The sequence below is a fragment of the Melospiza georgiana genome, chromosome 1 (genome assembly GCF_028018845.1).
Source record: "Melospiza georgiana isolate bMelGeo1 chromosome 1, bMelGeo1.pri, whole genome shotgun sequence".
In the NCBI taxonomy this organism is placed as follows: domain Eukaryota; kingdom Metazoa; phylum Chordata; class Aves; order Passeriformes; family Passerellidae; genus Melospiza; species Melospiza georgiana.
In genome coordinates this window covers 13,961,831-13,983,639 of record NC_080430.1, presented here as the reverse complement: position 1 = coordinate 13,983,639, position 21,809 = coordinate 13,961,831, and the positions used below count along the sequence as shown (strand labels likewise).

Sequence of the window (21,809 nt, the reverse complement as noted above, 5' to 3'; positions counted from 1 at the left end):
CGTTCTCCCCGCCGGGCTCTCCCCGTCGGCCGCAGGATGAGCTGGGGCCGACGGGTCCCGCCGCTCCGTCACTTTCTGATCGCACCCTCCCCCGCCGGAGCAGCGGGGTTTGGTACGGCCCGCACTGTACGGCGAGCGCGGGCGGCCGCACTTCCCAGCGGCGGGGCGGTCGCAGCGCACGCGTCACTCCGCCTCCATGGCGGGACCGGTCTCGTCCCGCGCCTTCCCGACATGGAGTCGCGGGGCGCGGGGGCTGGAACGGGCCTCTCCCGCGGGCGCGGCGTTCCCGGGCTTCGTGTCAGCAGCTCGCCGTTACCTCAGAAGGTGGAAGTGTCCCCTTCCCACCGCCGGCCCCAGCAGGGAATTTCCCCAGCTCCCAGCGCCCTGCTCCGGTGCGGGACGCCCCGGGCAGCGCCCCGGCCCCGGCTGCCTCGGCAGAGCGGCCGCCGTCCCCGCGCGGGCCCCGGCGGAAAGAAAGGGGCAACACAAAGTTGTTGGGTGGGAGTAACAAAGTAGAGTCGCAGTGGAGACCAAGTAGCCGGGCGGGCTCACGTGCCCCGGGCGCACGTGCGCGCTGTGGCAGCCGCAGGCCCGGTGGGTACTGAGCCTGGCCCGGGAGATCGCAACTGGGCACAGCAGCTCTGCTCTAAAAAACAAACATTAAAAAAGGGCTTCGTTTAGAGGACATAGTGCAGCGCTCCGTAGGAGACAATAGCCTTCTGGAAAATAGATGTTTATTTCTGAAAATTCTCTATTGTTCAAAACTCACGTCAAAATAATTGCTTTCCCTGTTTTCAAATCAAGCCCTTGCCCATTTCATTTCCAGTACTTGCAGCTTTATCATTAAGCCTTAATGCTTTCCTTTGTGTTCTCTTTTTAAATTTATTGGTCTCCTAGACATTTTAAACAGCGCTTCAACTTCCTCTGTTTTCACCCTAAACCCCTTTATTTTTCTATTCTGCTAGTTTAACAGAAACTAGCAGAGTTTAAAGCTCTTCTATTTGCTGAGGGGAGGTAGGTTGTAACTAAGCTTTTGAGTGCTTGTTATTTTCTGCAAGTGTTGAATTGTATCTGCAGCACTTTTTCATTTTTTTAAGAACTGGAGGCTCTTTTTTAGTGGTAGTGTTAGTCACAAGCTTGTGAGTTAAACTCTTAGAAGTTCAAATATATGCTGGCACAATTTAATAATGCTATTTAAACCTGCTGTGTGAATGTATTAATTGTACAAGATCAGATATCACAAGTTAGATGGCCATTAATGAAAAACATCCTTATCTATACACTACCCAAACATTACCAAGTACATATTTTGTAAATTTCTGTTATATGAAGAAGTTTACTCCTGAGTTAACTGTTATAAACTGGAAACAGATACAGGAAAGGAAGTGTTTTTCAAAACTAATAATTTGGGTTGTTCAGCATGGAAGAATCATGTAGCAATTTTCTGAAATAATGAATATTCACAATAAGCACAGACTTCAATTAGGTACCTATTCTGCACATTCTGTTCTACAAGGCTGCAGTTGAGGAAGCACAATTAGGGAGTCACAATTCAGAGGAAGAACATGAGTATTTGTTACTGCTTTTATGTAAGGTATTTAAAAACTGTTGTTGGATTGAAATGTATTTAGGAAATAACAGAGAAATATTTAGGAATTCCAGAGAATGACCACCTGAAAGCACAGAACGGGGTATTGCAGGAGTCAGATGAGCAAGCTGAGAGCATTACTGTGTGTGTTGCTAAGGTCATCTCACCACTCCCACAGTGCTGCCTGTGCTTCCAAAAGAACAAAGGTTCTCATACAGTCTATTAAGAAATGATGATAATGTATCTGCCAAGAGCAAGGCTAGAACTTGTGTGTAGTGCACCAATGTTTTTGTGAGTGGATACATGATTTATGACTCAGTGAGTTCAGTTCACTGCTAGCTCTGTGGTGGGGCTGTTGCTACCTGCTGAAGCCCAGATGTTGGTAATCTGAATTAACCTGCTGTGCAGATGTGCCCAAAACAGCCAGCAATGAAAATTGCTATTTGGCAAAGCATGACCAATTAACGTGGCACCCTCAGCTACCTCAGCCATGTCTTGATGCATTTCTAGATGACAGCAGATGTGCAGACTGCTTTAAATCCCGTTTGACCAAGGCTTAGTGTTGTCTTTCAGCAGTTGTAGACAGAGAAAACACAGATAGGGGACAGATGGAAATTCTGGAAGTTTTTGCAGGATAGTCCTATGGAGAAGTCAACTTCTTCCCAGTAAATTCTTACCAGTTCTTCATATATTGTTGATAACAGTAGTGAGTGACATAAGTTATTTTCTACTACATGCATATGCCATCTTACATCTTTGCCACCAAATACACAAATTTATGTTTCTTTGATTACATCTGCTATCAAGTCTGCTCACTGTCCTAACCAGTGTTGCAGTATTTCCCGAGTTCCCCTGTTGTTTATATACGGTTGTTTCCTCTTATCTGATACTTCTGTGTCTCTGTCTGTTTGCATTAACTTGTTTTCTTTTCTCTTATGTAATTAATTCCTTTGGAAGGAGCTGTCTATTTTGTTTATGTTGATGCTACATCTAACACTGTATTATTCTGGTACAGAACTAGGAATCCCACAGCCCTATGGTAATACAAACAGTGTATTAAATGTGCCACTATAGCACCTACTGCTTTATTTAACAGCTGGTTTAGACTGCAGTCTGAACTGATACTGAGTATCCACATTCCCCACCACCACCGTGTCATTTGCAAATGCCTTTCATGTTACTATCTGCTCTTCTTGTCTTTGATTTAAAATCCTACTTTTAGAGTAACATATTCATTAGCCTTTTTCAAGTAGAAAATGAGAATATTGACTGGATTGTTTATGCTATACTCATGTAATATTCAATTTTTACTAGATTAGTTACTCTGCATTATTGATGCAGATAATAATACAATTTTTTAAAATAATATTTTTCTTCTGAAAACAAGATAAATGAAAGCAGGAATAGACCTTTATTTCATTATAGCTACTTTTAATCTAGACTTTCATTGTGGGTATTTCTCTTTCATGTGGTAACATGCAAAATATATGTATAAATGGAACAAATCTTTTGTGATTATAAAAATACGCAGTAATTAAGTATTATTCTTGTATATATTTTAAGTTTATGAAGAATTTAAAATGTATGATTATTTAATCTGCTTTAACCCCTGTAAATTTCATTACGAAGCAGACGCTCACTGCACTCCTGGCCACAAGATGGCAGCACGGAATAGATACAAAATAGCAGTTCAAGACTTTCAACTTGCTCAACCTACAACAAAACTAACAAAACCCACACCTTTTTGTCCATGAAATAGGAAAAGTAACAAAAATTGAACTCTCCCAAACAGAATTTATTAGTTTGCCATCAAGTGTTTAGTTAAATTCCCAGATTTATTCTATCCTTCCCCAGGATTCCTTGGGAAAAAAATTGCAAATGTAATTTTTTCTCCATCTGTTTTTTAAAAAGGGGCCACAATTTATTTTCATGTCATTGTAGCTAAGAAAGTAAATTATCTGTCTGAACAAATCTAGTTCGTTTTCTTTCCTTTTTTTTTTTTCCAAAAAAATTGCTGAAAAAATATTCTGCAACATTATTGACAAGCAAAATTGTACATTTACAACTTGTGTTTAGAGATCAGTGAGCTGCCAAGACTTTATGATGCAGTAACTGAGCCTAAATGATTCTACTTACAGGAATTTTCAGATATTAAACAGCTTTATATATGAAGTATCAGAAGAGTAAAAGATTTTGGAGTTTGTGTGTGTTCAGTTACAAGGTTGTAAATCCTTTTTGTTCAGTAAATGCATCCAATGCCAATGGCTCAGGTACTTGCTATGGGCTGGGTGAACCAAACAGAACAATTTCCCAACAAACAAGCAACCTGGCATATAAGAGGTTTCTGTTCATTTTTTTAATCTAAGCATTTGGGGAAAGAATGCAGAAAGCTTCTAAAGAAGCTGCTAGGTGGCTTTATTTTCTGAATTGTTAAAAATGAAGAAGTCCTGGCTGAGACACCATCTGACTGGGTTTGAGTTAATTATTGGGATTTTGCTTTCAGGTTTAATTTGAATATGAAACTACCCCTGAAATTTACTCTAGTAAATAAGTTGGTTTGTAGTTTTAATGCTTTAGCTTATATGCACAAAATCCCAAAGCTAGTACAGGTTAGGGAAGCGTGGTGACAGAGCTGAGGACATGGAACTGTTCAAACATCATCACTTACCCCTGCTGGTGGAAATGACAGAGAGAGAGAGGGAGAGAGCCATGAGAGGGTGCTGCACACAAGGGAAGGGAAGCTGCAGTTCCAAGGAAGTTCTGTCACATCTACCAGGTCATGAGCCAGGAATATATTTGCTTATAGTACCAGCAGTGAACCAAGCAATTTTATTCTAAATGTCTCTCCTTCCCTTTTGATTCAGAAATTATGCAATCATTTTCAGAAAATGGTTCAAGTACCTTTTTAGCAGTGGCTTTTTATAAAAGGTTCATAGATCATGTGCACCACTGTACAATCATTTTTAAGAATCACAGTGAAATAATCCTTTCATAGAGTTGCAGCAACACAGTGCACAGACATTGCTCAATACCTCAAGTCCTGTGTCCAGTTCTGGGTCTGCCACTTCAAGGAAGACATTGAGGTGCTGGAGCTGTCTGGAGAAGGGGAATGAAGCTGGTGAAGTGCACAGAAAATGTCATATGAGGATGCAGCTGGGTGTTTAGCCTTGAGGAGTCTCAGGGGAGACCTTATTTCTCTCTACAACTCCTTGAAAGGAGGTTGTAGCCAGGTGGGGGTCAACCTCTTCTCCCAGGCAACCAGACAGGAGGAGGGGAAGTGGTCTCAGGCTGTGTTTGGAGATGTTCAGGCTGGACATCTGGAAGAATTTCTTCACTGAAAGGGTTGTCAGCCATGGGAATGGGCTGCCCACGGAGGTGGTGCAGTCACCATCCTGGGAGGTGCTCAAGAAACAATTGGATGTGGCACTTAGTGCTGTGGTTTATTCGACAAGGGGGTGCTCAGCCACAGGTTGGACTCCATCACCTTGGAGGTCTTTTCCAGCCTCAATGATTTTATAATCCTATGATTTAATGAGCAGATACTGTGAGAGCAAGGCAGCTGCTGCTTTTTGTTTGCTAGGCACAATGTTTTGGAGAAAATAGTCGTGTAAATCTTGAGTGGTTGTACCACCAGACTAAAAATGGTAGCATACAGCTCTTTGGCATCTGTGTGCAGTACGTATAAATATACACAAAAAAGGAAGAAAACCACCTGAACTTGGTGACTGCAGAACCCCTAGTGATGATGACTCTTAGGCAACATAATGCTGAATTTGCAGAGCTGTTATTTCCAGAAAAAGAAAAAAGGGAAAAAGAGCAAATAGTATCTGTCTCTGCTAAAATGTGATAAATGGGACATGTCTAGTGTCCATTTCTAACATGTCATTTTCCAAATTAAACTTGGCATCGTTCCATTTCCTTGGGTTTTCTTGTGAAATTATTTTATAAAAGTATATCTATTTGTCTTTCAAATGATCCAGTAAAAAGCATATTTCATACTTAATGGAGATGGAAACCTCCTGTAATGTGCAAAAGTACTAGACTAATAGAATGACAAAAACCAGCTCATAAATAAACCAGCTGGCAAAATAGCATATCAAAGAGATAAATTAGTTGAGCTAGCATTTGATGAAAGATATACCCTTTTCAAAAAAATATGTTTCTTTAGCCATTTATCTGCATCACTGGTAGATTAAGAACTAACAATTCTTGACATGAAAGAAATACAGAAGTTCTCTCACATAAACACATTGCAAATAGCCTATCTTCTGTTATACAGAATACTCTTCCATTTAGTAATTTTTCACTTGTACCTCTTCCCTTTATAGCTCCCAGACACCTTTACCTTGCTCCATTTATTCAGCAGCTTTTGCTTTTTATTTTATATTCTTCATTCTTGCTCTTCACTGTCATTTACAACCATTTACCACCACCAAAACAATCTGCTCCCCCATCAAAAACAACCTACAGTTGCTATGAAATCTAGTCTACAGCTACTGTGTTAACTAAATGCAAATTCTTTTTTTATATATATTTTCATTGAACATTTTAAACAATTATGAACTCTTTGTATGTGTTTGACTTTTACTGCATTATCTGAATGTTCGATGTCATTCACCTTTGTGTGAGGTAGTTCCTCAATGTCCTATTAGTGCTGGCCACATTCCTGCACTGCTTTACTCTTGATACCAACAGGTATTTTGGGATACCTGTTTTGTATTTATAAATTTAAATTTCTATATTTCTATATTTCTATATTTCTAAATTTAAATTTTAAAAAGTTTTAAAAAGTTTTAAAAATGGCAAAATAAATGAACACAATCAAACCACATTAAAATGTTGTATTTCATCTTTGGAGTGTAAAATATCATAACATTACTGCAACTTATTATCCAAAATCAAATAATTTCAAACCTAAGAAAATCAAAGTAGTAATAATTTTAAAAATGGACCTAGAACAGTACTTGATACCCCCTTCACCAATAATAACATCCAACCCTTCCAAATAAAGAAAGCCTATTGTTTACATGACACAAGGCCATGTAGAGCTGGCTGAGGTACTGCAAAGCCTCACAGCTGTTAGGCCAGGCTTCTCCCTAAGCCAGACCTGGGCTCCTCAAGGCCATTCCTTCCTGTGCTTCTGCCTTATGCAACCCACAAAGTCAAGGCAGTGCCTTAGCGCAGCACTAATTTAGACAGTATTGATTTTCAGAGGTTTCAGTGATGGCAGTAGCAAATAATAAGAATAAAAGGATCATCAATTTGCTCTTGTACTACTCGTACTACTCAGTTTTATTTCCAACTTGACACAGTTTAGAGGAGGGATTACAAAATATTTATAATTCCACAGATGTGTAACTATTAAAAAAAAAACTACATTAAAAATATTTACAAAGCTTTTACCTTTTACATTATCCTTCAATGTTTGCCTTTCTGAGGGTGTCACATTTCTGTTTCAATTTGTGAGCCAATGGAAATTAATCTTTTTCTTGCATTGCTAGGAATTTAGAAAAGAATAGGTAAAATAAATTATTAGTCTTATATTTTATATTCATTAAAGTGCACTTCTTGCCTGATCTGTTCTGTGTTTCAGACTGATCAGGACTCTGTTGCAGCGTGCAGTTGTTGGCTACTTTTGATTTTCATCACATTCACAAAATAAATTGTGAAAACAGTGGCTGTGTGGACTGCACTTTCCTGTGACATGCTGCAAGTTCTGCACTTGTCCCTCTATTTCCTTGCAGGCAATGGAAGAGTAGAGGTAGGAATATTCAACCATCAGCTGAAATTGGAGTGGTCCATGAGGAGATCTGTGGTGAAATTATTAATCAGTAAGTATCACTATTATTTCCAATAGGATACCAGTCTATTTTTCTGTCTGTTTTACCTGCATTATCTTCAGATGTCTGGATTCTAATTAAAGAGAAATAGACAACCAAGCTAGGTAGCATATCCATTTTGCTGTTGTTGTTTATGCCAAGACAAACCATGAACTTTTTTACAAGAAAACTAAATAGGTGTTTCAGGAGACTAGAACTGAAATGCACAAAATTCTTTCAATCCCCTTAAAAAATCTATTTAAAAGATAGCTGTGAGATCCATATGTAGAATCAGCTGTCTGAAAATTACAGAGACAGCACTCCTACTGATGTAATGTGCACTGGTGAAATATTTCAGTTCTCTGCAAAAAGAGCACCATGTTTCTTCTTGGTTCCAAATGAAGTTGCTCCAACTCCCTGTTCATCTATTACCCTCCCTGGTTAAGGTCCTACTTCTCTCTGTGGCATGGTGCAGTGGATCAGACTTAAGAATTGATCCAGGCTGAAAGAAACTTAAAAAAACAACAATGGACATTTTGAGTTAGAGAGAAAAGGTGTCTCAGGCAGTCATTGTGACAGCAGCAAAGAGTCTGGATTCCAAGTTTATGTTCTTCCATAAATGATGGAAATCATAACAAATTCTGACTTGTCAGGCTTTCTTATGGATTGCTTTTGGTCTCAGCATTTGAAATTAAATGGATTCACATCAGGCATTGATCCCAATTTAAGGAGAACTGTTTTTAGTCAAAGTGAGCACTTTTGTGGCACAGGTTGGTCTGGCCTCAGGTACCAAACACGGTACCCCAGCCCTGCTGCAGTAAGAGCACAACACAAGGCCCTTGTCATTGCCTTCCTCTTCCAGCCCCCCAGCATCAGAGAGCTGCATCAAGAGCCAAATCTGGTCAGTCATCTTTGTATCACCAAGGTCTAAGGCCCTCTGCCCCTTACGTCTCTGATACACTTCATTATGAGAGAAGTGGTATAAATAGTAATAAATTCTTAGTTAAACATTTCAAAGCATTTATGGCTTACTTGAAAACTAATAAAAAATAACTGTTTGTCCAAATCCAGGCCCTAAGAGTTCATGGAAATTCTCAGTTTGTTTACAGGTAACACACTCCAGTGGTTTCCATTATTTAACACTCTCATTTGAAATTTCTTCCTGTTTGTACTAAGACTTCTACCTTCAAAAATATTTTTGAGGTGCTGCCAATACCCTAAGAACCATTTCTGGCTTTTTGAGTATACAAGGCAAAACTGGAATTTCTTCCAAAGGTTTCAGCAGAGTAATTCTCAGTAGTTTAACACTTGCCTGTTCATTTGATTATCTTACTATTCCAACAAATATTTTTAATTGACAAAAGAAAACATATCTTTAATGAATGAGCATAAGAATAGTGTACGTAATGGGTGAGATCTTAAAGCAGAATTAATTATGGGAAGAGAAACTCCTATTTAAAAACCCAGAACAGACACATAATATATATGCAAAAAACAAAGGGAGGGAAACAGAACTCAAAACAGGAAGGGGGTGTTTGATATTTCAACAAAGGAAATGTAGAATGAAGACTGAAAACTTGCACAAGCAATAGTGATAATTGAAGATTCTGTATTTTTTCCACTAGATTGCAATTTAGATAGCTGTGTTAAGTCCTGTGAAGCAAATTAAAGAACTAAACGCTCAAAGGCAAAACCTTTGCAAATAAATATGAGTCATCTCTTATGAAGTCAGAGATAAGAGTTATTTGTTTTTTTAAAAAACACAGGAAATCAATACGCAGGTTCTCTCTATGCCATGAATAAGACTGAGCGTTTGACCTGTGTGGACCTATCACCAATCCTGACACACACATCCTCCAATTCTTCAATCACAATGAGTTATGTGAAATTAACTTAGGTTTTTCATGTTTATTTAGCACACTGAGTAGATTCTCACAAGAAAAAAAAAAAGGACCTAAACCATAAAAATGGGTAAATACATTACGTAACTTCAGAATATATGTGTAGCGATGTATACACATGCAATTTAAACTTTACTGCAGTATTGTCCCTTGTAACACTACTTTGTAAAATACTGGTCAGCAATAAGACATACGATGTTCAAACACCCATAGTAACAAAGTTTATGGCTTACGCATTTATTGTATTTAACATTATTAACCCTGAGCCGGCGGGCCCTGCGCTTCCGGCAAAGGACGCGCTCACACCTAGAGCACAAACCCAGCATGACTCAGGGTATCTGCACGTAATCCCGTGGCAGCGAGCGGGGAAACAAGCACGTCGCTCCCGCTTGTTGCCCCCTGGCAACTTCTGATTTACTTAGCCAAATAAATGTAAAATACTATGTCATACCATGAATGATTGATGTAAAGAACTTGCTTTTACTAAGCAGAATTACAAAACAACCTGCGGGCAGCACCTCGGCGGGGCGGCCTCCGGGCAGGTTCCCGCGTCCGTCAGGGCTCCGGCACCGCCCAGGGGACAACCGGGGGTTGTGCCGCGTCCCTTCCCTAGGTCAGTGCGGGGACAGCCGGGGCCGGACCCTGCGGGGGAGCCCAGCCAACCGCCCTTATCGGCGGGGCCCGGCCGGCACCGCCCCGCTATCGCACACCCGGAGCGCGGCACAGGGAGCGCGGCGGGCCCGCGGCCGCCCCGGCTGTTACCGGCCGCCCCCGCCCCCGGCAGCGCGGGGCCGCCCCGCCCGCACCGCGCCGCGTCCCGCCCCGGCCAATGGGCGGCGCCGGCGGGGGCCCCGCGGCGGCGGTTGGTCAGCGCCGCGGCCGTTGCGCCCCGCGGCCGCCCGGCACCGCCGCCCGCGCGCGGCTCCGCCTCCCGCCGCGGCCGCTGGCGCTGGGAGGCCCCACAGACGCCATTTCCTCGGCGCCCCCGCGGCGGCGCGGCTGCATCAGCGCTGACGTGAGGACGACGTGCGGCTCCGCCCGGCCCGGTCCCCCCCACCCCCTGTGACGGGGGCAGCACGTACAGGGCGGCGGGTGAGTGCGGGAGGGGGCGGGGACACGTGTGCGCGCAGCCCGACCCCCCGCGGGCCGGGAGCGGGGCAGCGCGGAGGGCAGCGGGCGGCGCGGCGGGCACGGCAGGCACGGGCAGGGACGGGCAGGGCAGGCGGGGGGCGCTGTGCCGCGCTTGGCTCAGCCCCGCCGCGGGAGCGCGCGGGAGGCGGCGGGGGCGCGTCCCCGTCGGCAGCCGGGAGCGCGCTGCGCTCAGGGACGGCCGCGCGGAGCCCGCTCGGCGCTGTGGGGCGGCCCCGAGGCGGCTGCGCATCCCGGGAATTCCGGAGGGGCTGCCGGAGCGGCGGTTTCTCTGCGGCCCGGGAGCTACGGCGTTCGCCGGGCTCCGGCAGGCGGTGGCTCCAGCGCTTGCTCGGGCCACCGGCTCGGCTCGCCCGGCGATGCGGCTCGGGCAGCGCCTGCCCGCTGCGGGCAGAGCACCCCGGACGGCCCCTCCTGGCGTCTCGCCCCGGCCGAGGGGAGCGGGGGTGCCCGGTGGCGTTTGCCCCTCAGTCCGTTACTCCCGGTTATAACCTTGCCCACAGAGCTTTCGGAGCTGGGTCAGAACAGGTGGGGAGGGATCACAGTGGGTTTTGTGAGTCCGAAGTCTTGCTTGAAACTTTTGTCTGCGTCCCCTACTGCTGTGATAGCATCAGTTTTAGGGCTGAGTGCAGCCGCATGTAGGTGATTCCACGGGGACTGATGCTGGAGTGATCTCTGGCCTGCCTGGGGCTGGTTCGGCTCCTCTGGAGGGGGCCGTGTGTCCGCTCACATCAGGTTCAGTTCCTCTTCTTATCGGCTCTGCCCTGCGCTGTCAGCATGGATGGGCTGGCAGGTGCCAGGTAGCATTGCCTATGCTCACAGTAATGGCACGTTGGGGTTTGCAGAGTTTGGGGTTTCGGGTTTAGCTGAGGTGTTCAGGGAAGAAAATAGGGGAATAACAATGTAGGAGACGCTGAAACCTTAGTGATGAAGCTTCTGGTGATACTGAGAACTGAAAGTTTGCACTTCAAAATTGGGTCTGTTTACTGTTGCACATTTTACTTGACTGACTTCTGTGATCACCTTATCACTGGTGTCCTTCATGGCACCAGGGTGGTAAACAGTTATAACAGAGCTGATACAAAACAGAGTGTCTGAAACAAGTGTATTCTGAGAGTTTCCACACTCACTGTGGGGTCATCAATAAATGCAGAACAGGTGTTTGTAAATTCACATTCTTGCTTTCTAGTAACTCCCCTGTGAATAAAAGCCTTCAAAGAGATTTGGAACAAGGGCTGAAACATAATTTTTAGCCTCTTACGACTGATTTCCTTTGTATCAAACCACATTTGTAAGCAGTCCCTGATGTATAAAGGATGGTTGAAATAAAAAAGTTGTTTTTAAAAATGCCTCTGGGTATTTATTTAGACAGTCACACACTTCCAAAATACTTTAGCAATATGCAAATACTTTAGCAATCTGCTTTTGCAGTATAATTTCACCAATAGACATTAAATATTATGTTGATATGCAGACAAACAGCAGTACTGGGAGGAGTTAAAGGACTCCTGTGCTCTTTATTGCAAAGGAATGTGTCTTGCTAGGGGTGCTATCCTTCATCTCTTACCTATGGGCAAAAATATAAAGAATTCACACCTTTAGCTGTAAATTGCTTTTAATTTTCTAGGAAAAACTTCCTGTTTTCCTCTAGCTGATTCCAGTTGTCAGATTTCTCCTGTCAGGGGTGGTTCATCTGATCACAGTTGAAGAAGCTTTTGATGTGCAATGTATGCATCACCTTAATCAGTGTTTATCTGATTAGTAATCAGTATTCTTAATCAGTATTTGTCAGTGCTACTGACCACTCACCTGCTGTCCATTAGTCTCAGTGACTACAGTAAACACGTACTTACATACATTGAAATGTTCCAAGTTTGGTGAGAGTTAAACTTCCTGCCAGATGCTGAAGATCTCTTTCCAATATTGTGGGAAGAAGCAGGTATCTTTGCTTCATTATGCAAAACCATTTTTGTCCCATTTTTATGTGTGTGCAGAGGTGTAACTTGTTTATTAATTTAAAAATCCAGACAAGTATTTAAAATTATTGTTCAGTCTTTGTAAGTAGCTAAGATAAAAAATATAAGGAAAAATGTATTAATACTGAGTATAAGACTAAAAGGTGTTTATAATGAGTCATACAATGAAGAAAAACATATTTTTAAACAGGACCCAAGACCTTTAAACTATTTGCTAACTTTTCCTTTAAAAACAGAAGGAAGGTTATGTAAACTTTTAAGTGTGATATGTACTCCTACTATAGACTTTTATAAAGGATTTTAAGGGCTTGGCAGAAAATTCTGTTGTTCTTTCTTGGAAACTTAATAGCAATGAGTATGTTGGAATTTGCTTGCAATGCAGACTAGTTGAGTGTGATATGCATGGAAACTGTTTTCTGGATTGGATTAGTAACAGTTTCATGCCACAGTCTGTATTGCTGGTGTTTTAAAAAAAGCGTAGTTATAGTATTGCTCAGTATTTTTTCTTAGTATGTATTAAAAAGTTTGATGTATTCATGTTGACATGATATGTAGTACAGGAAATAAAACCCCTGTACAATTGAGGTTATAACAGTGCTCTGAAGACAGTGACAGCCCAGTCTGAAATTCGGGAGTTCCAAGCCCACAGGCGGTGGCAGAGCTCAGTGTGGCTGTGCCACCGCTGACCCTGCAGGCTCAAATGACTGCAGCTGACCTGCTCCTGGCAGCTCAGGGATCCCATGGTTGTGTCTGTCACTCCTGATCTTGGAACACGTCTGCACTGGGATACTCATGTGCTGGTTTGTCTGAAGTCATGGTTCTCACTGAAGTGTTATGCTGAGATAGCTCGTGTATCTTTTAAAATTACTCATATACTTCATTATTTTTGTTTTGTTTTTTTTTTAGGCTGTGAGTGGATCTTTATATTTGGATGTTGTTTTAAGTCAAGTCACTATTTGGTCACAGAGGTTGTCAAAAAGAAGCAGGTTTGAGCTTATCTAGGAAAAGTATTTTACTGTGTTTCAGAGTAGTGATTGCATTTTATGGCAGTCAAATTTTCAGACTTTACTCCACCCTACTAAATATTTCAATTAAGCAATCATTTGTATTGAGAGTCAGAATATACACAATTATAGATGGAAAATCTATATAAATTCTGGAGTTTTCCAAGTATATCATAAATCTTAATTATATTTGTCACTCCACTGATACGTATCATTCTTGCTGTTGTTTTTCTAACTAAAGATAAATAATCAAAAAGTACACCCCTTTCTCTGAACTGCTTTTTGCAAAATATGAGGAATAACTTTGTTAGATTTCCTGCTGCACCGATGCTCTTTTTGTAGCTTTTGGCTAACGTAGCGCAGCACTGCAAATGAAATGTCTTGGGGAGAAAAATCCTGATAAAGTAGAAGTAAATCCATTTTTATACTGTTCTGCAATCAGTGAGAAATTAAGCTAAAAACCAGGAACTAAATTTTTTCCAAGATGAAAACTGACACTTTCTGTGTAAAATTTCTATGAAATGCACTCAGTGGGAATAACAGTCCTTGGGTTTTTTGTTGTTTGTTTTTGGTTTTTTGTGGTTTTTTTCAACAATAGGTTTTCTGTGACAGATGGCTCTGGATACAAAAATACTTCAGGGCCTTCATAAAGTGAATTAATTCTGGCTATATTCCCATCTTTAGGAAGAGATTACAATGAATATGTTGCCAGTACCTAGGCATTATTTATTCTTCCTTGGTGTCTGAGCTATTCTGAAGCTTATTCTTACATGAACCACATAAACCTTTCATATTTGAGACTTTATGGGTGGCCCTAGTTTACAAAGGAAGAACTTTTCTGCCCTGCTTTATTTTTGTTATTATATTGCACATGTATAAAACCAGAATATTATAATTAGGTAACATCTTATAGAAAATTATGGTGAAAAGTTTGATGAAAACATTTTCCCCAGAGCTGGTAGACTTTGGTAAATTTCAGTAGATATTTAATTAGATTGCATCTAAACAAAAAGGTAATTAGTGGTAACTAGCAAGAGAAAAATGTAGAAAAATTTTAGTTGTCAAATAGCTCCCTATGACTCTAATCTGAATTGGTACTGGCATAGGGTATGTAACTTCTCTGAGCAGAAATACTTATGTTAACCCATAAAATGTTAAATTGTTTTGCAGCTTCACTACCATTAGCTATAGTACTGTTAAATCTGGTCAGTAGAGTAGCATTTGAGGCATATAAGCTAGAAATATGCTTCTCTACATCATTTGACTGGTTATCTTTTCATATTTTCATGCCTTTATTTTGGGCAAAATTTTGATTTTTATAAAACTAATAAAAATTGTTCTCTCCAAAGGCTGTGGAATGTTCTATAAAATAGTGCCACAAAAGGAGTTTGGTTCACATTTAATTTGATTTAATGTAACAGAGACTAAATTCCAGAGCCTCAGCGTCAGGTGGGTAGCAGTCCTTGCCTGCCTCTTGCATCTCTCAGTCGAAGTCCTGAGAAGAAACCAGAGTAGCTATCAGAAATAATTGAACTTTGGCCTCGGGCTTGTCATCCCCTAGTTACAGAAACTGAACCTGGGGAACCAAGATTTGCTGCCTCTTAAATCTCTCACTAATATCATGTCTTCCTTTTGAGGCTGTCCGTGTTGTGTAAGTAGGGTGTAGGTGGGAGCGTGCCTGCAGGGCGCCCTGCCTGCCTCTGCCTGACCCTGTCCTGTCTCTGTTCTGTTTGTAAACTGACCTGTTGCCATGGCAATGTTTGACATCACCTGTTCAATGTTGCACCTTCAGTGCAGGGTTTGGTAGGAGAGAAAGGGAGCCGAAGAGATCCAAGCTCTTGTTTTAAAACTCACACCTTCCGTTATGACTAAGTGTGCCAAGAAATATCGAAAAGGAGCTGTCAGGTAATTGCATTTTTATATAGCAGATATGTAGCAGATTTGGAAGTTTTCTCTACAAAGTTTAAACTCTTACTTTAAAATGAGGGTCAGCAAGTTCTTAGTTTTCAATAAAATCTATCCTACTTTTAAACCTATAAAGTGAGAAGAATTGCTGTGGCTCCTGAGCCATGAGCAGTTTACAGACAATTCAAGTGTAGATGCCAGCAGGGAATAGGTTCAAGAGGGCTGTAGCAGCCCATGAGGCTGAAGGGACCTTCTGTGGGCAGCACTGCCAGCACTGCATGGGACCCTGGCACTCTGCTTGTCCCTCCCTGAGAGCCATCTCCAGAAATGCCTCTCCCTGCAACTTCCCAAAATACTTGTTTTAGAGCTCCTGGCTATATGAGTGAATGTTTTAATACAGGGGAATGAAGAAAGGATTTCATTTTGACAGAAATATATTTATTTTCTGTCTGCTCCAAATATAGTTTGAAATTATTTTCCCTAGCTGCCTGATATACCTCCCTGTATTGAGTTATTTAAATATGTATGTACTTACTTTTAGACTGATGACCATGGAAATGGTTGAACAGGATGACAATGCAGTGGATTCTCTGACAGAGAGAAGTGCTGGTCACCTTCAGAATCAGCCAGGCCAGAATCAGATTTCCTCAGGATCTGAGGTAAGTTGGAGTGTAGAAAGATGAGAAGAATCAATGAAGTGATATTCAGAGCTGCTACGATTTTTAAACAATCAATTTTTATGGTATTCTCATGTTTTATAAGTCTTGGTATTAAATAGGAAAAATATAACAAAGGTATACTGGAAAATATGCCTTCAGTAGTTAACAAAGGACTAATATAACATCAGGTCTGTTAGAAAGTAACATTTTAGGAGCCCTTTCAGACAAGAGTCATCAATAGACAAAGAGGGTTTTTTCTTTCACTTTGACAAGGCGATTGTTATAGAGATGGGATACAGTCTTAAGGAATTGAGGTGGCTACAAGATCAAACATATCTAAACTGTTTGTGTATCTTGAAGATGTGTTGTATAACAAAAATAGAAACATGAATAAAAATAGCCATGGTTCTTTCCTAGTTCCAGTTTTTGTACAGAATCTATTTAATCTAATTGCAAGTACATTTTTAATGTGTGCTTGTTTTGTTTCATCCCTGTGTATCCAATCTGGACTTCTAAAAGTATACATTACATGTTTCCTGTGGATTATTGTTTGGTTGTTAATGGATAGAAGATTATATAGTAACAGTTCTCAAACATTAAAAATATGTACTGTAATACTCAACACTTGAGAGGAATAGTGTTCCTGACAGTACTTAGATTTATAGCTTCAGAAAAGTGTATGGACCATTTAAAAGGATTTTCAAAAAATCCTTTTGTTAATAAAGGATTAAAAAATCCTTTGTTAAATAAAAGAAATTATTTTAAAAAACATCTTACCAATTTTTTTTCATCATTAGAAGTTATTTACTAAGATTTGATGCCATGTATTTGTTATGTTAGATACTTGATTTACATTATAGGTACATTTTTAAAACTGAAAGCAGCTGCTTTTTTGTCAGATCTTCTGGCACAAAGTAGACTGCAAAATGTTTATCAACCTTTTTTTGTTGGTTTTGATGCATGCAGCATTGGGAGTATTGCTTGTTCAGCTTTTTCTTTTTTTTTTTCTTTAAGAATTTTATTTGATTTGCTCTGTTGATGTCATCCTCTCATTTCTTCTTTAGTAGTTTTGTTCAAATTTTCACAGGATGGTTGATATGTAAAATTTATTGGCTTGCACAGCAGTCTCTGGAGAAGACAGCTGTGAATTCTGTCACTTGAGATTTTTAGTGTTGATCCAAAGGTGTCCCTAATGGTGCAGGAGAGTTTTTGCACTCCTATATTGTGCAGTGTATAACACTTTTATGTTTGTCTGCTTTTAATGCTTGAGTACTGTGTGTGAAGGTTCAGCTGTAGGGGGTATGGGTCTCATACCTTACAGTTAAAATGAGTAACTCTGAAATATTGATGAATCTCCTTCAATTAACACTGAACCAAAACTTGTACCTCAGTTTGAAGGCTGGGTGTAACAGTCTGGAAACAGACTGTTTTTGGTTGGATGGCTCAGAGAGCTGTCCTGGAGCTGGCAGAGCTGCTTAGCACGTGTGGCTGGAGCTGCTGTCCCTGTCAGGCTCCCAGACAGGCAGGGTTGGTGCTGCTGTCCCTGTCAGGCTCCCAGACAGGCAGGGTTGGTGCTGCTGTCCCTCTCTGAGGGTTTGGGCTCCCAGACAAGCAGGGTTGGTGCTGCCATCCCTCTCTAAGGGTTTGGGCTCCCAGACAGGCAGGGTTGGTGCTGCTGTCCCTCTCTAAGGGTTTGGGCTCCCAGACAAGCAGGGTTGGTGCTGCCATCCCTCTCTAAGGGTTTGGGCTCCCAGACAGGCAGGGTTGGTGCTGCCATCCCTCTCTAAGGGTTTGGGCTCCCAGACAGGCAGGGTTGGTGCTGCTGTCCCTCTCTAAGGGTTTGGGCTCCCAGACAGGCAGGGTTGGTGGTGCCATCCCTCTCTGAGGGTTTGGGCTCCCAGACAAGCAGGGTTGGTTCTGCCATCCCTCTCTAAGGGTTTGGGCTCCCAGACAGGCAGGGTTGATGCTGCTGTCCCTCTCTGAGGGTTTGGGCTCCCAGACAAGCAGGGTTGGTGCTGCCATCCCTCTCCTGGGCTCTGGGCCTGTGCCCATCTCCTCAGCCGCTGGCTCCCGGGGCCTGCAGCCCTCACACACCCTCAGTCCTTCAGGCTGCTGTGCCCCCAGCATTTGTTGTGGTGAAGCTGCCCAGACAGAGCACTTGCTGCTGCCAGGCCTTTTGAGACACTGCTTCGGTTTAAGATGAGTAGGATTTTCTTAGCCTGTGTTCCTACCTGGCTGGCTTGGAAGGTGAGGAGCTTTGTCATGGAGAGCTGGGCCTGGGTGTTGAGGGATAAAGCCCACTGGAGGCCCCGTATGGGACATCTGACTGGATTTGCGGTGGTCCACATGGGAAGTTTGTGTGTTTCTGAGGAATTCATGGCTGTGCCTGTGTATTTTGACTATTACAGAGGAGCAGAGAACTCTTATCCCTCTTTGTCCTGTGTAGGAGTGCAGTTAAGAGATGACAGCTACTGCAGGTGACTGAAGTATCTTGTGCCAGCTTCCAGTTTTCCCTCCTACTAATTTTGTTGCAAATATGCAGAAATAGTAGAAAAGAATGACTTGATTCTTACTGAGAGCAAAAATGCCTGGTCACTGAAACTGAGGGCTCCTTTTCAAATATCTCCAAGGGAGTGGGGAGATGGCAGCTTTGTTTGTGTTTTTCTAACAAAATATTTGCCCAACCTTGGTTTTGGTCAGTCAGAAGTAAACCATTTTAATACACTGTCTTTTAATTTGGGGTTTTCTGTGTATTATCAAAGAAATAATTGTAGAGGGGTCAAGCTTGGGAGGAACCTTTTAAGATTATCTAGTCTGACCTGCCTGTGCAAGCAGTGTCAGCCAGAACTGTGTCTGCCTGGGATGTAAATGTCTCCAAGGATAGAGTCTCTAGCACCTCTCTGGGCATCTGTCCCAGCAGGTGACTGCCCTTCCAGTAAAACAGGTGGAGTTTTTATGTCCAGATGGAATGTTGTAATGGTTTTTAATGTGCTTGATATTTAATTGAATTATGGCCTTGGCCAGGGAGTGACTAGTAAAATGACGAGGGATAGAACTACATAGGAGGTGGACATCCTTTTTTTTCTTCTTCTTGGGGGGCAGCTGACTTATTTTCCCCTCCTCTATAGGCTTTTTAAAGAAATACCTGCTATTTAGTTTTAAAAGGATGAACCAAATACTTCAGAAGATGATAATCTTTAGAGATTGTTTTGTGCTGAAGATTTTAATGTCTCCTCTGTTGGGAGAGAGAGGAGACATTAAGAATGTGCGGGCTGGAGCACTATGGTGTGATGGGATGACCTCCAATGCTACAAAGGACCTACTGTACATTATTTGTAGAGGAAAAAATAGTGTTTGCAATTTTTTTTTTCACTTGTGTCATAGTTACTGCTGTATTCTCCTGCAATTTTTTGCTGCTGAAAGTAGAGTTACTTTTTCTACTAAAGCAAAAATGAGTGAATTTGAAACTAGCAAAGATGAGATGCACTTTTTGTCCATTAAATGGTTGTTTTCAAAATTAAATGTTGTACTGTAGAATCAGTTTCTAGTTGCATTTCTTGCATCTGTCACTTTTAGCCAGTTGAATCATTGACATGGTAATATTTTTCTGATCCAGCTACCAGAATAAATAGGTGAGAAAGTAAAATTATTGGTGGCTGTCTTTAGAAACTGTTGAAGATGTGCCCAACACCTGTACAAAGCTTGATGTCTTTGAGGCAAGAGCAGAGGTGTGAGATGGAAAATTTCTCAACCTGTTTTGAGATGAGCCCCATGGTTGTCTCACATGCCCAGATCATCTGTTGCTGTATATGGAGCTGTACTTACAAGGAAGTAAAATTGTATTGGAATATTCTGATAGTGTTGATGGTAGTCAAACTTACATCTTGGAAGATTTAAATCTGCAATGGTATTCAAAGAGAAATTAGGTGTTCCTTTTTCAGGATTTCTAGAAGCCAGTCTATGTTGCTGTGTGCTCAGCTACCCTAAATGTAACTATAACAATGTAAGATCAATGTACTTCAGCCCTTCTCAGGTTTGATAAAAACACTTTCAGTTGTGTTTTCTTTTTTCTTTAATCCTACATCTTGATGGGCTGCTCTTTGATTCACTTTTTGTTAACCTTGTCATGTTGTCTATCAGTAGGGCTGTCTGCTGACCTTGTCTGGGATACCATCTGTTGGCCCCTTGGTGCTGGCCCTGAATTAGACATATGTCAGGGTTTACAATGTGAGAACTGCTGTCAGTGAGCATTGGGAGAGTTTCAGGGAGGTTTTCAGAGCCTGGAGTGAGTACCTTTTGCAAGCTGGGACCGTTCAAGTTTAGCACTTTGGGCCGTTGTCCTTGTGGGCTTTTGATATCAAACAGTGTTAAATCTTACTCCCTGGAGATTGAGACTATGGGGGTTTGCTAGGCTGTTGTAAGCAAGGCTCTAAACCAGCCTGCCAAATGCAAATGCTGGCCATTTAGCAAAGTTGATGTTAGAGGATTATAAACATGCAGATGTTTCATCATTTCGTGCTTCCTTGAAGCATATGGTGACCAAATGTCTGGAGTCAGCCTAACCTTATTTCCCTTGAAACTAGGTGCTGCTGTTTTGGCTGTAGCTTTGGAATTGATCAAAACATCTGTCTCCAGCTTTTCCTCATAGATGGTACTCGGTGCCCAAATGTGGCAGATCCTTTGTTCTTTTGTTAAATCCAGCGTGGATTTGCCTTGGCTTTTCCTTTTCCAGAATTGCTTTTCACCTTACTTCTAGAGTCCTTGTAGTACTTGGAGTCTGCAGCAGGGGCAGAAATCAGATGGGCCTGTGTCCTGAGTTCTGCATTTGGCAGTGTTGAGGGTATGAGGGGTTGAATGTGAAGGTAACCTCTCCAGTACTTGGCAGGGAAAGGATATCTGACATTGACAGGATATCCAGGATAACTGTTCAGATGGACCATGTATCTTGAAGTGAGATGAATGGTGGGCAGCCTCTTTCTCTGCAAGAGTGTGTGCCTCAGTAGCAAGGTAGTACCTGGTCATTCTTGCTGGCTACTTTTCTCTCCCCACATAGAAGAGGGAGCACTTACATTTCCAAATACCTGAAATATGGGACCATACTGCTATTATGGGTTGCATGGTTGATATTTATTGAAGCTATTGAATGTGAGTATTGCATGCCTAGGAGCACAGAACCCATAGAGTGTGTTAAGCTTCCCCTCAGCCTCTGTGTCCCTGACTTGCCTTTGTGGATTGTTTTCAGTTGCTGTGCCAGTCCTTGAAGTAATGATGTTAAAGGTAGCATTGCTCATCACTGATGTCAGAAAGAAATTTCTTTGCCAGGTCTGTTTCAGTCAGGATTTATGCATGATAGCATGAAAATGTCCTAGTGTGTCAGTTGACACAGGAAAATTCAGCTTGAAAAGTGTAAAGGGAAATCTGAATCAAAATTCTAATAATAATTTCTAATATTTATAAAAGAGATGCAGAATATGAGCCTTGAAAATTTTATAATACTGCCATCTCCTCTTCCCTTAGCACTTAAACCCCTTTTTAATCTCTTATCTGAATTAATGGAAACAAAACAATTTCTCCTTTAAACTTTAGTCCAAAAGAGTATTAGCTGAATCAAGTTGTCTTTTTTTTTCCCCTGTGGGGTTGTACTGAATAAGGAGCTTTAAAATGAATGTAGTTTCTTAATCTCAAGTACTGGATTATTTCCTGATTATGTGTGACGGACCCATTGTGTACCAAAAAGAAACTTTTCAACTGTTTACCTTTTACTGTTTTATGGCTGTACTCACAAAGTTCTTTCTGACCCGCTGAGTA

The 21,809-nt window shown here is 41.8% G+C and overlaps 1 protein-coding gene across 5 annotated transcripts in view; it reads left to right on the top strand.

Moving 5' to 3' along the window:
* Window positions 1-10,316: 10,316 nt before the first annotated feature.
* Window positions 10,317-21,809, top strand: part of CREM (cAMP responsive element modulator) — a 35,270-nt gene continuing 23,777 nt past the window's right edge. For all 5 annotated transcript variants that reach the window (XM_058020916.1, XM_058020890.1, XM_058020907.1 and 2 more), the window contains exons 1-2: window positions 10,317-10,400; window positions 15,884-16,001. In XM_058020916.1, coding sequence (XP_057876899.1) covers window positions 15,888-16,001 — 114 coding nt within the window. In that variant the 5' untranslated portion in view covers window positions 10,317-10,400; window positions 15,884-15,887. The remainder of the gene's footprint in view (window positions 10,401-15,883; window positions 16,002-21,809) is intronic.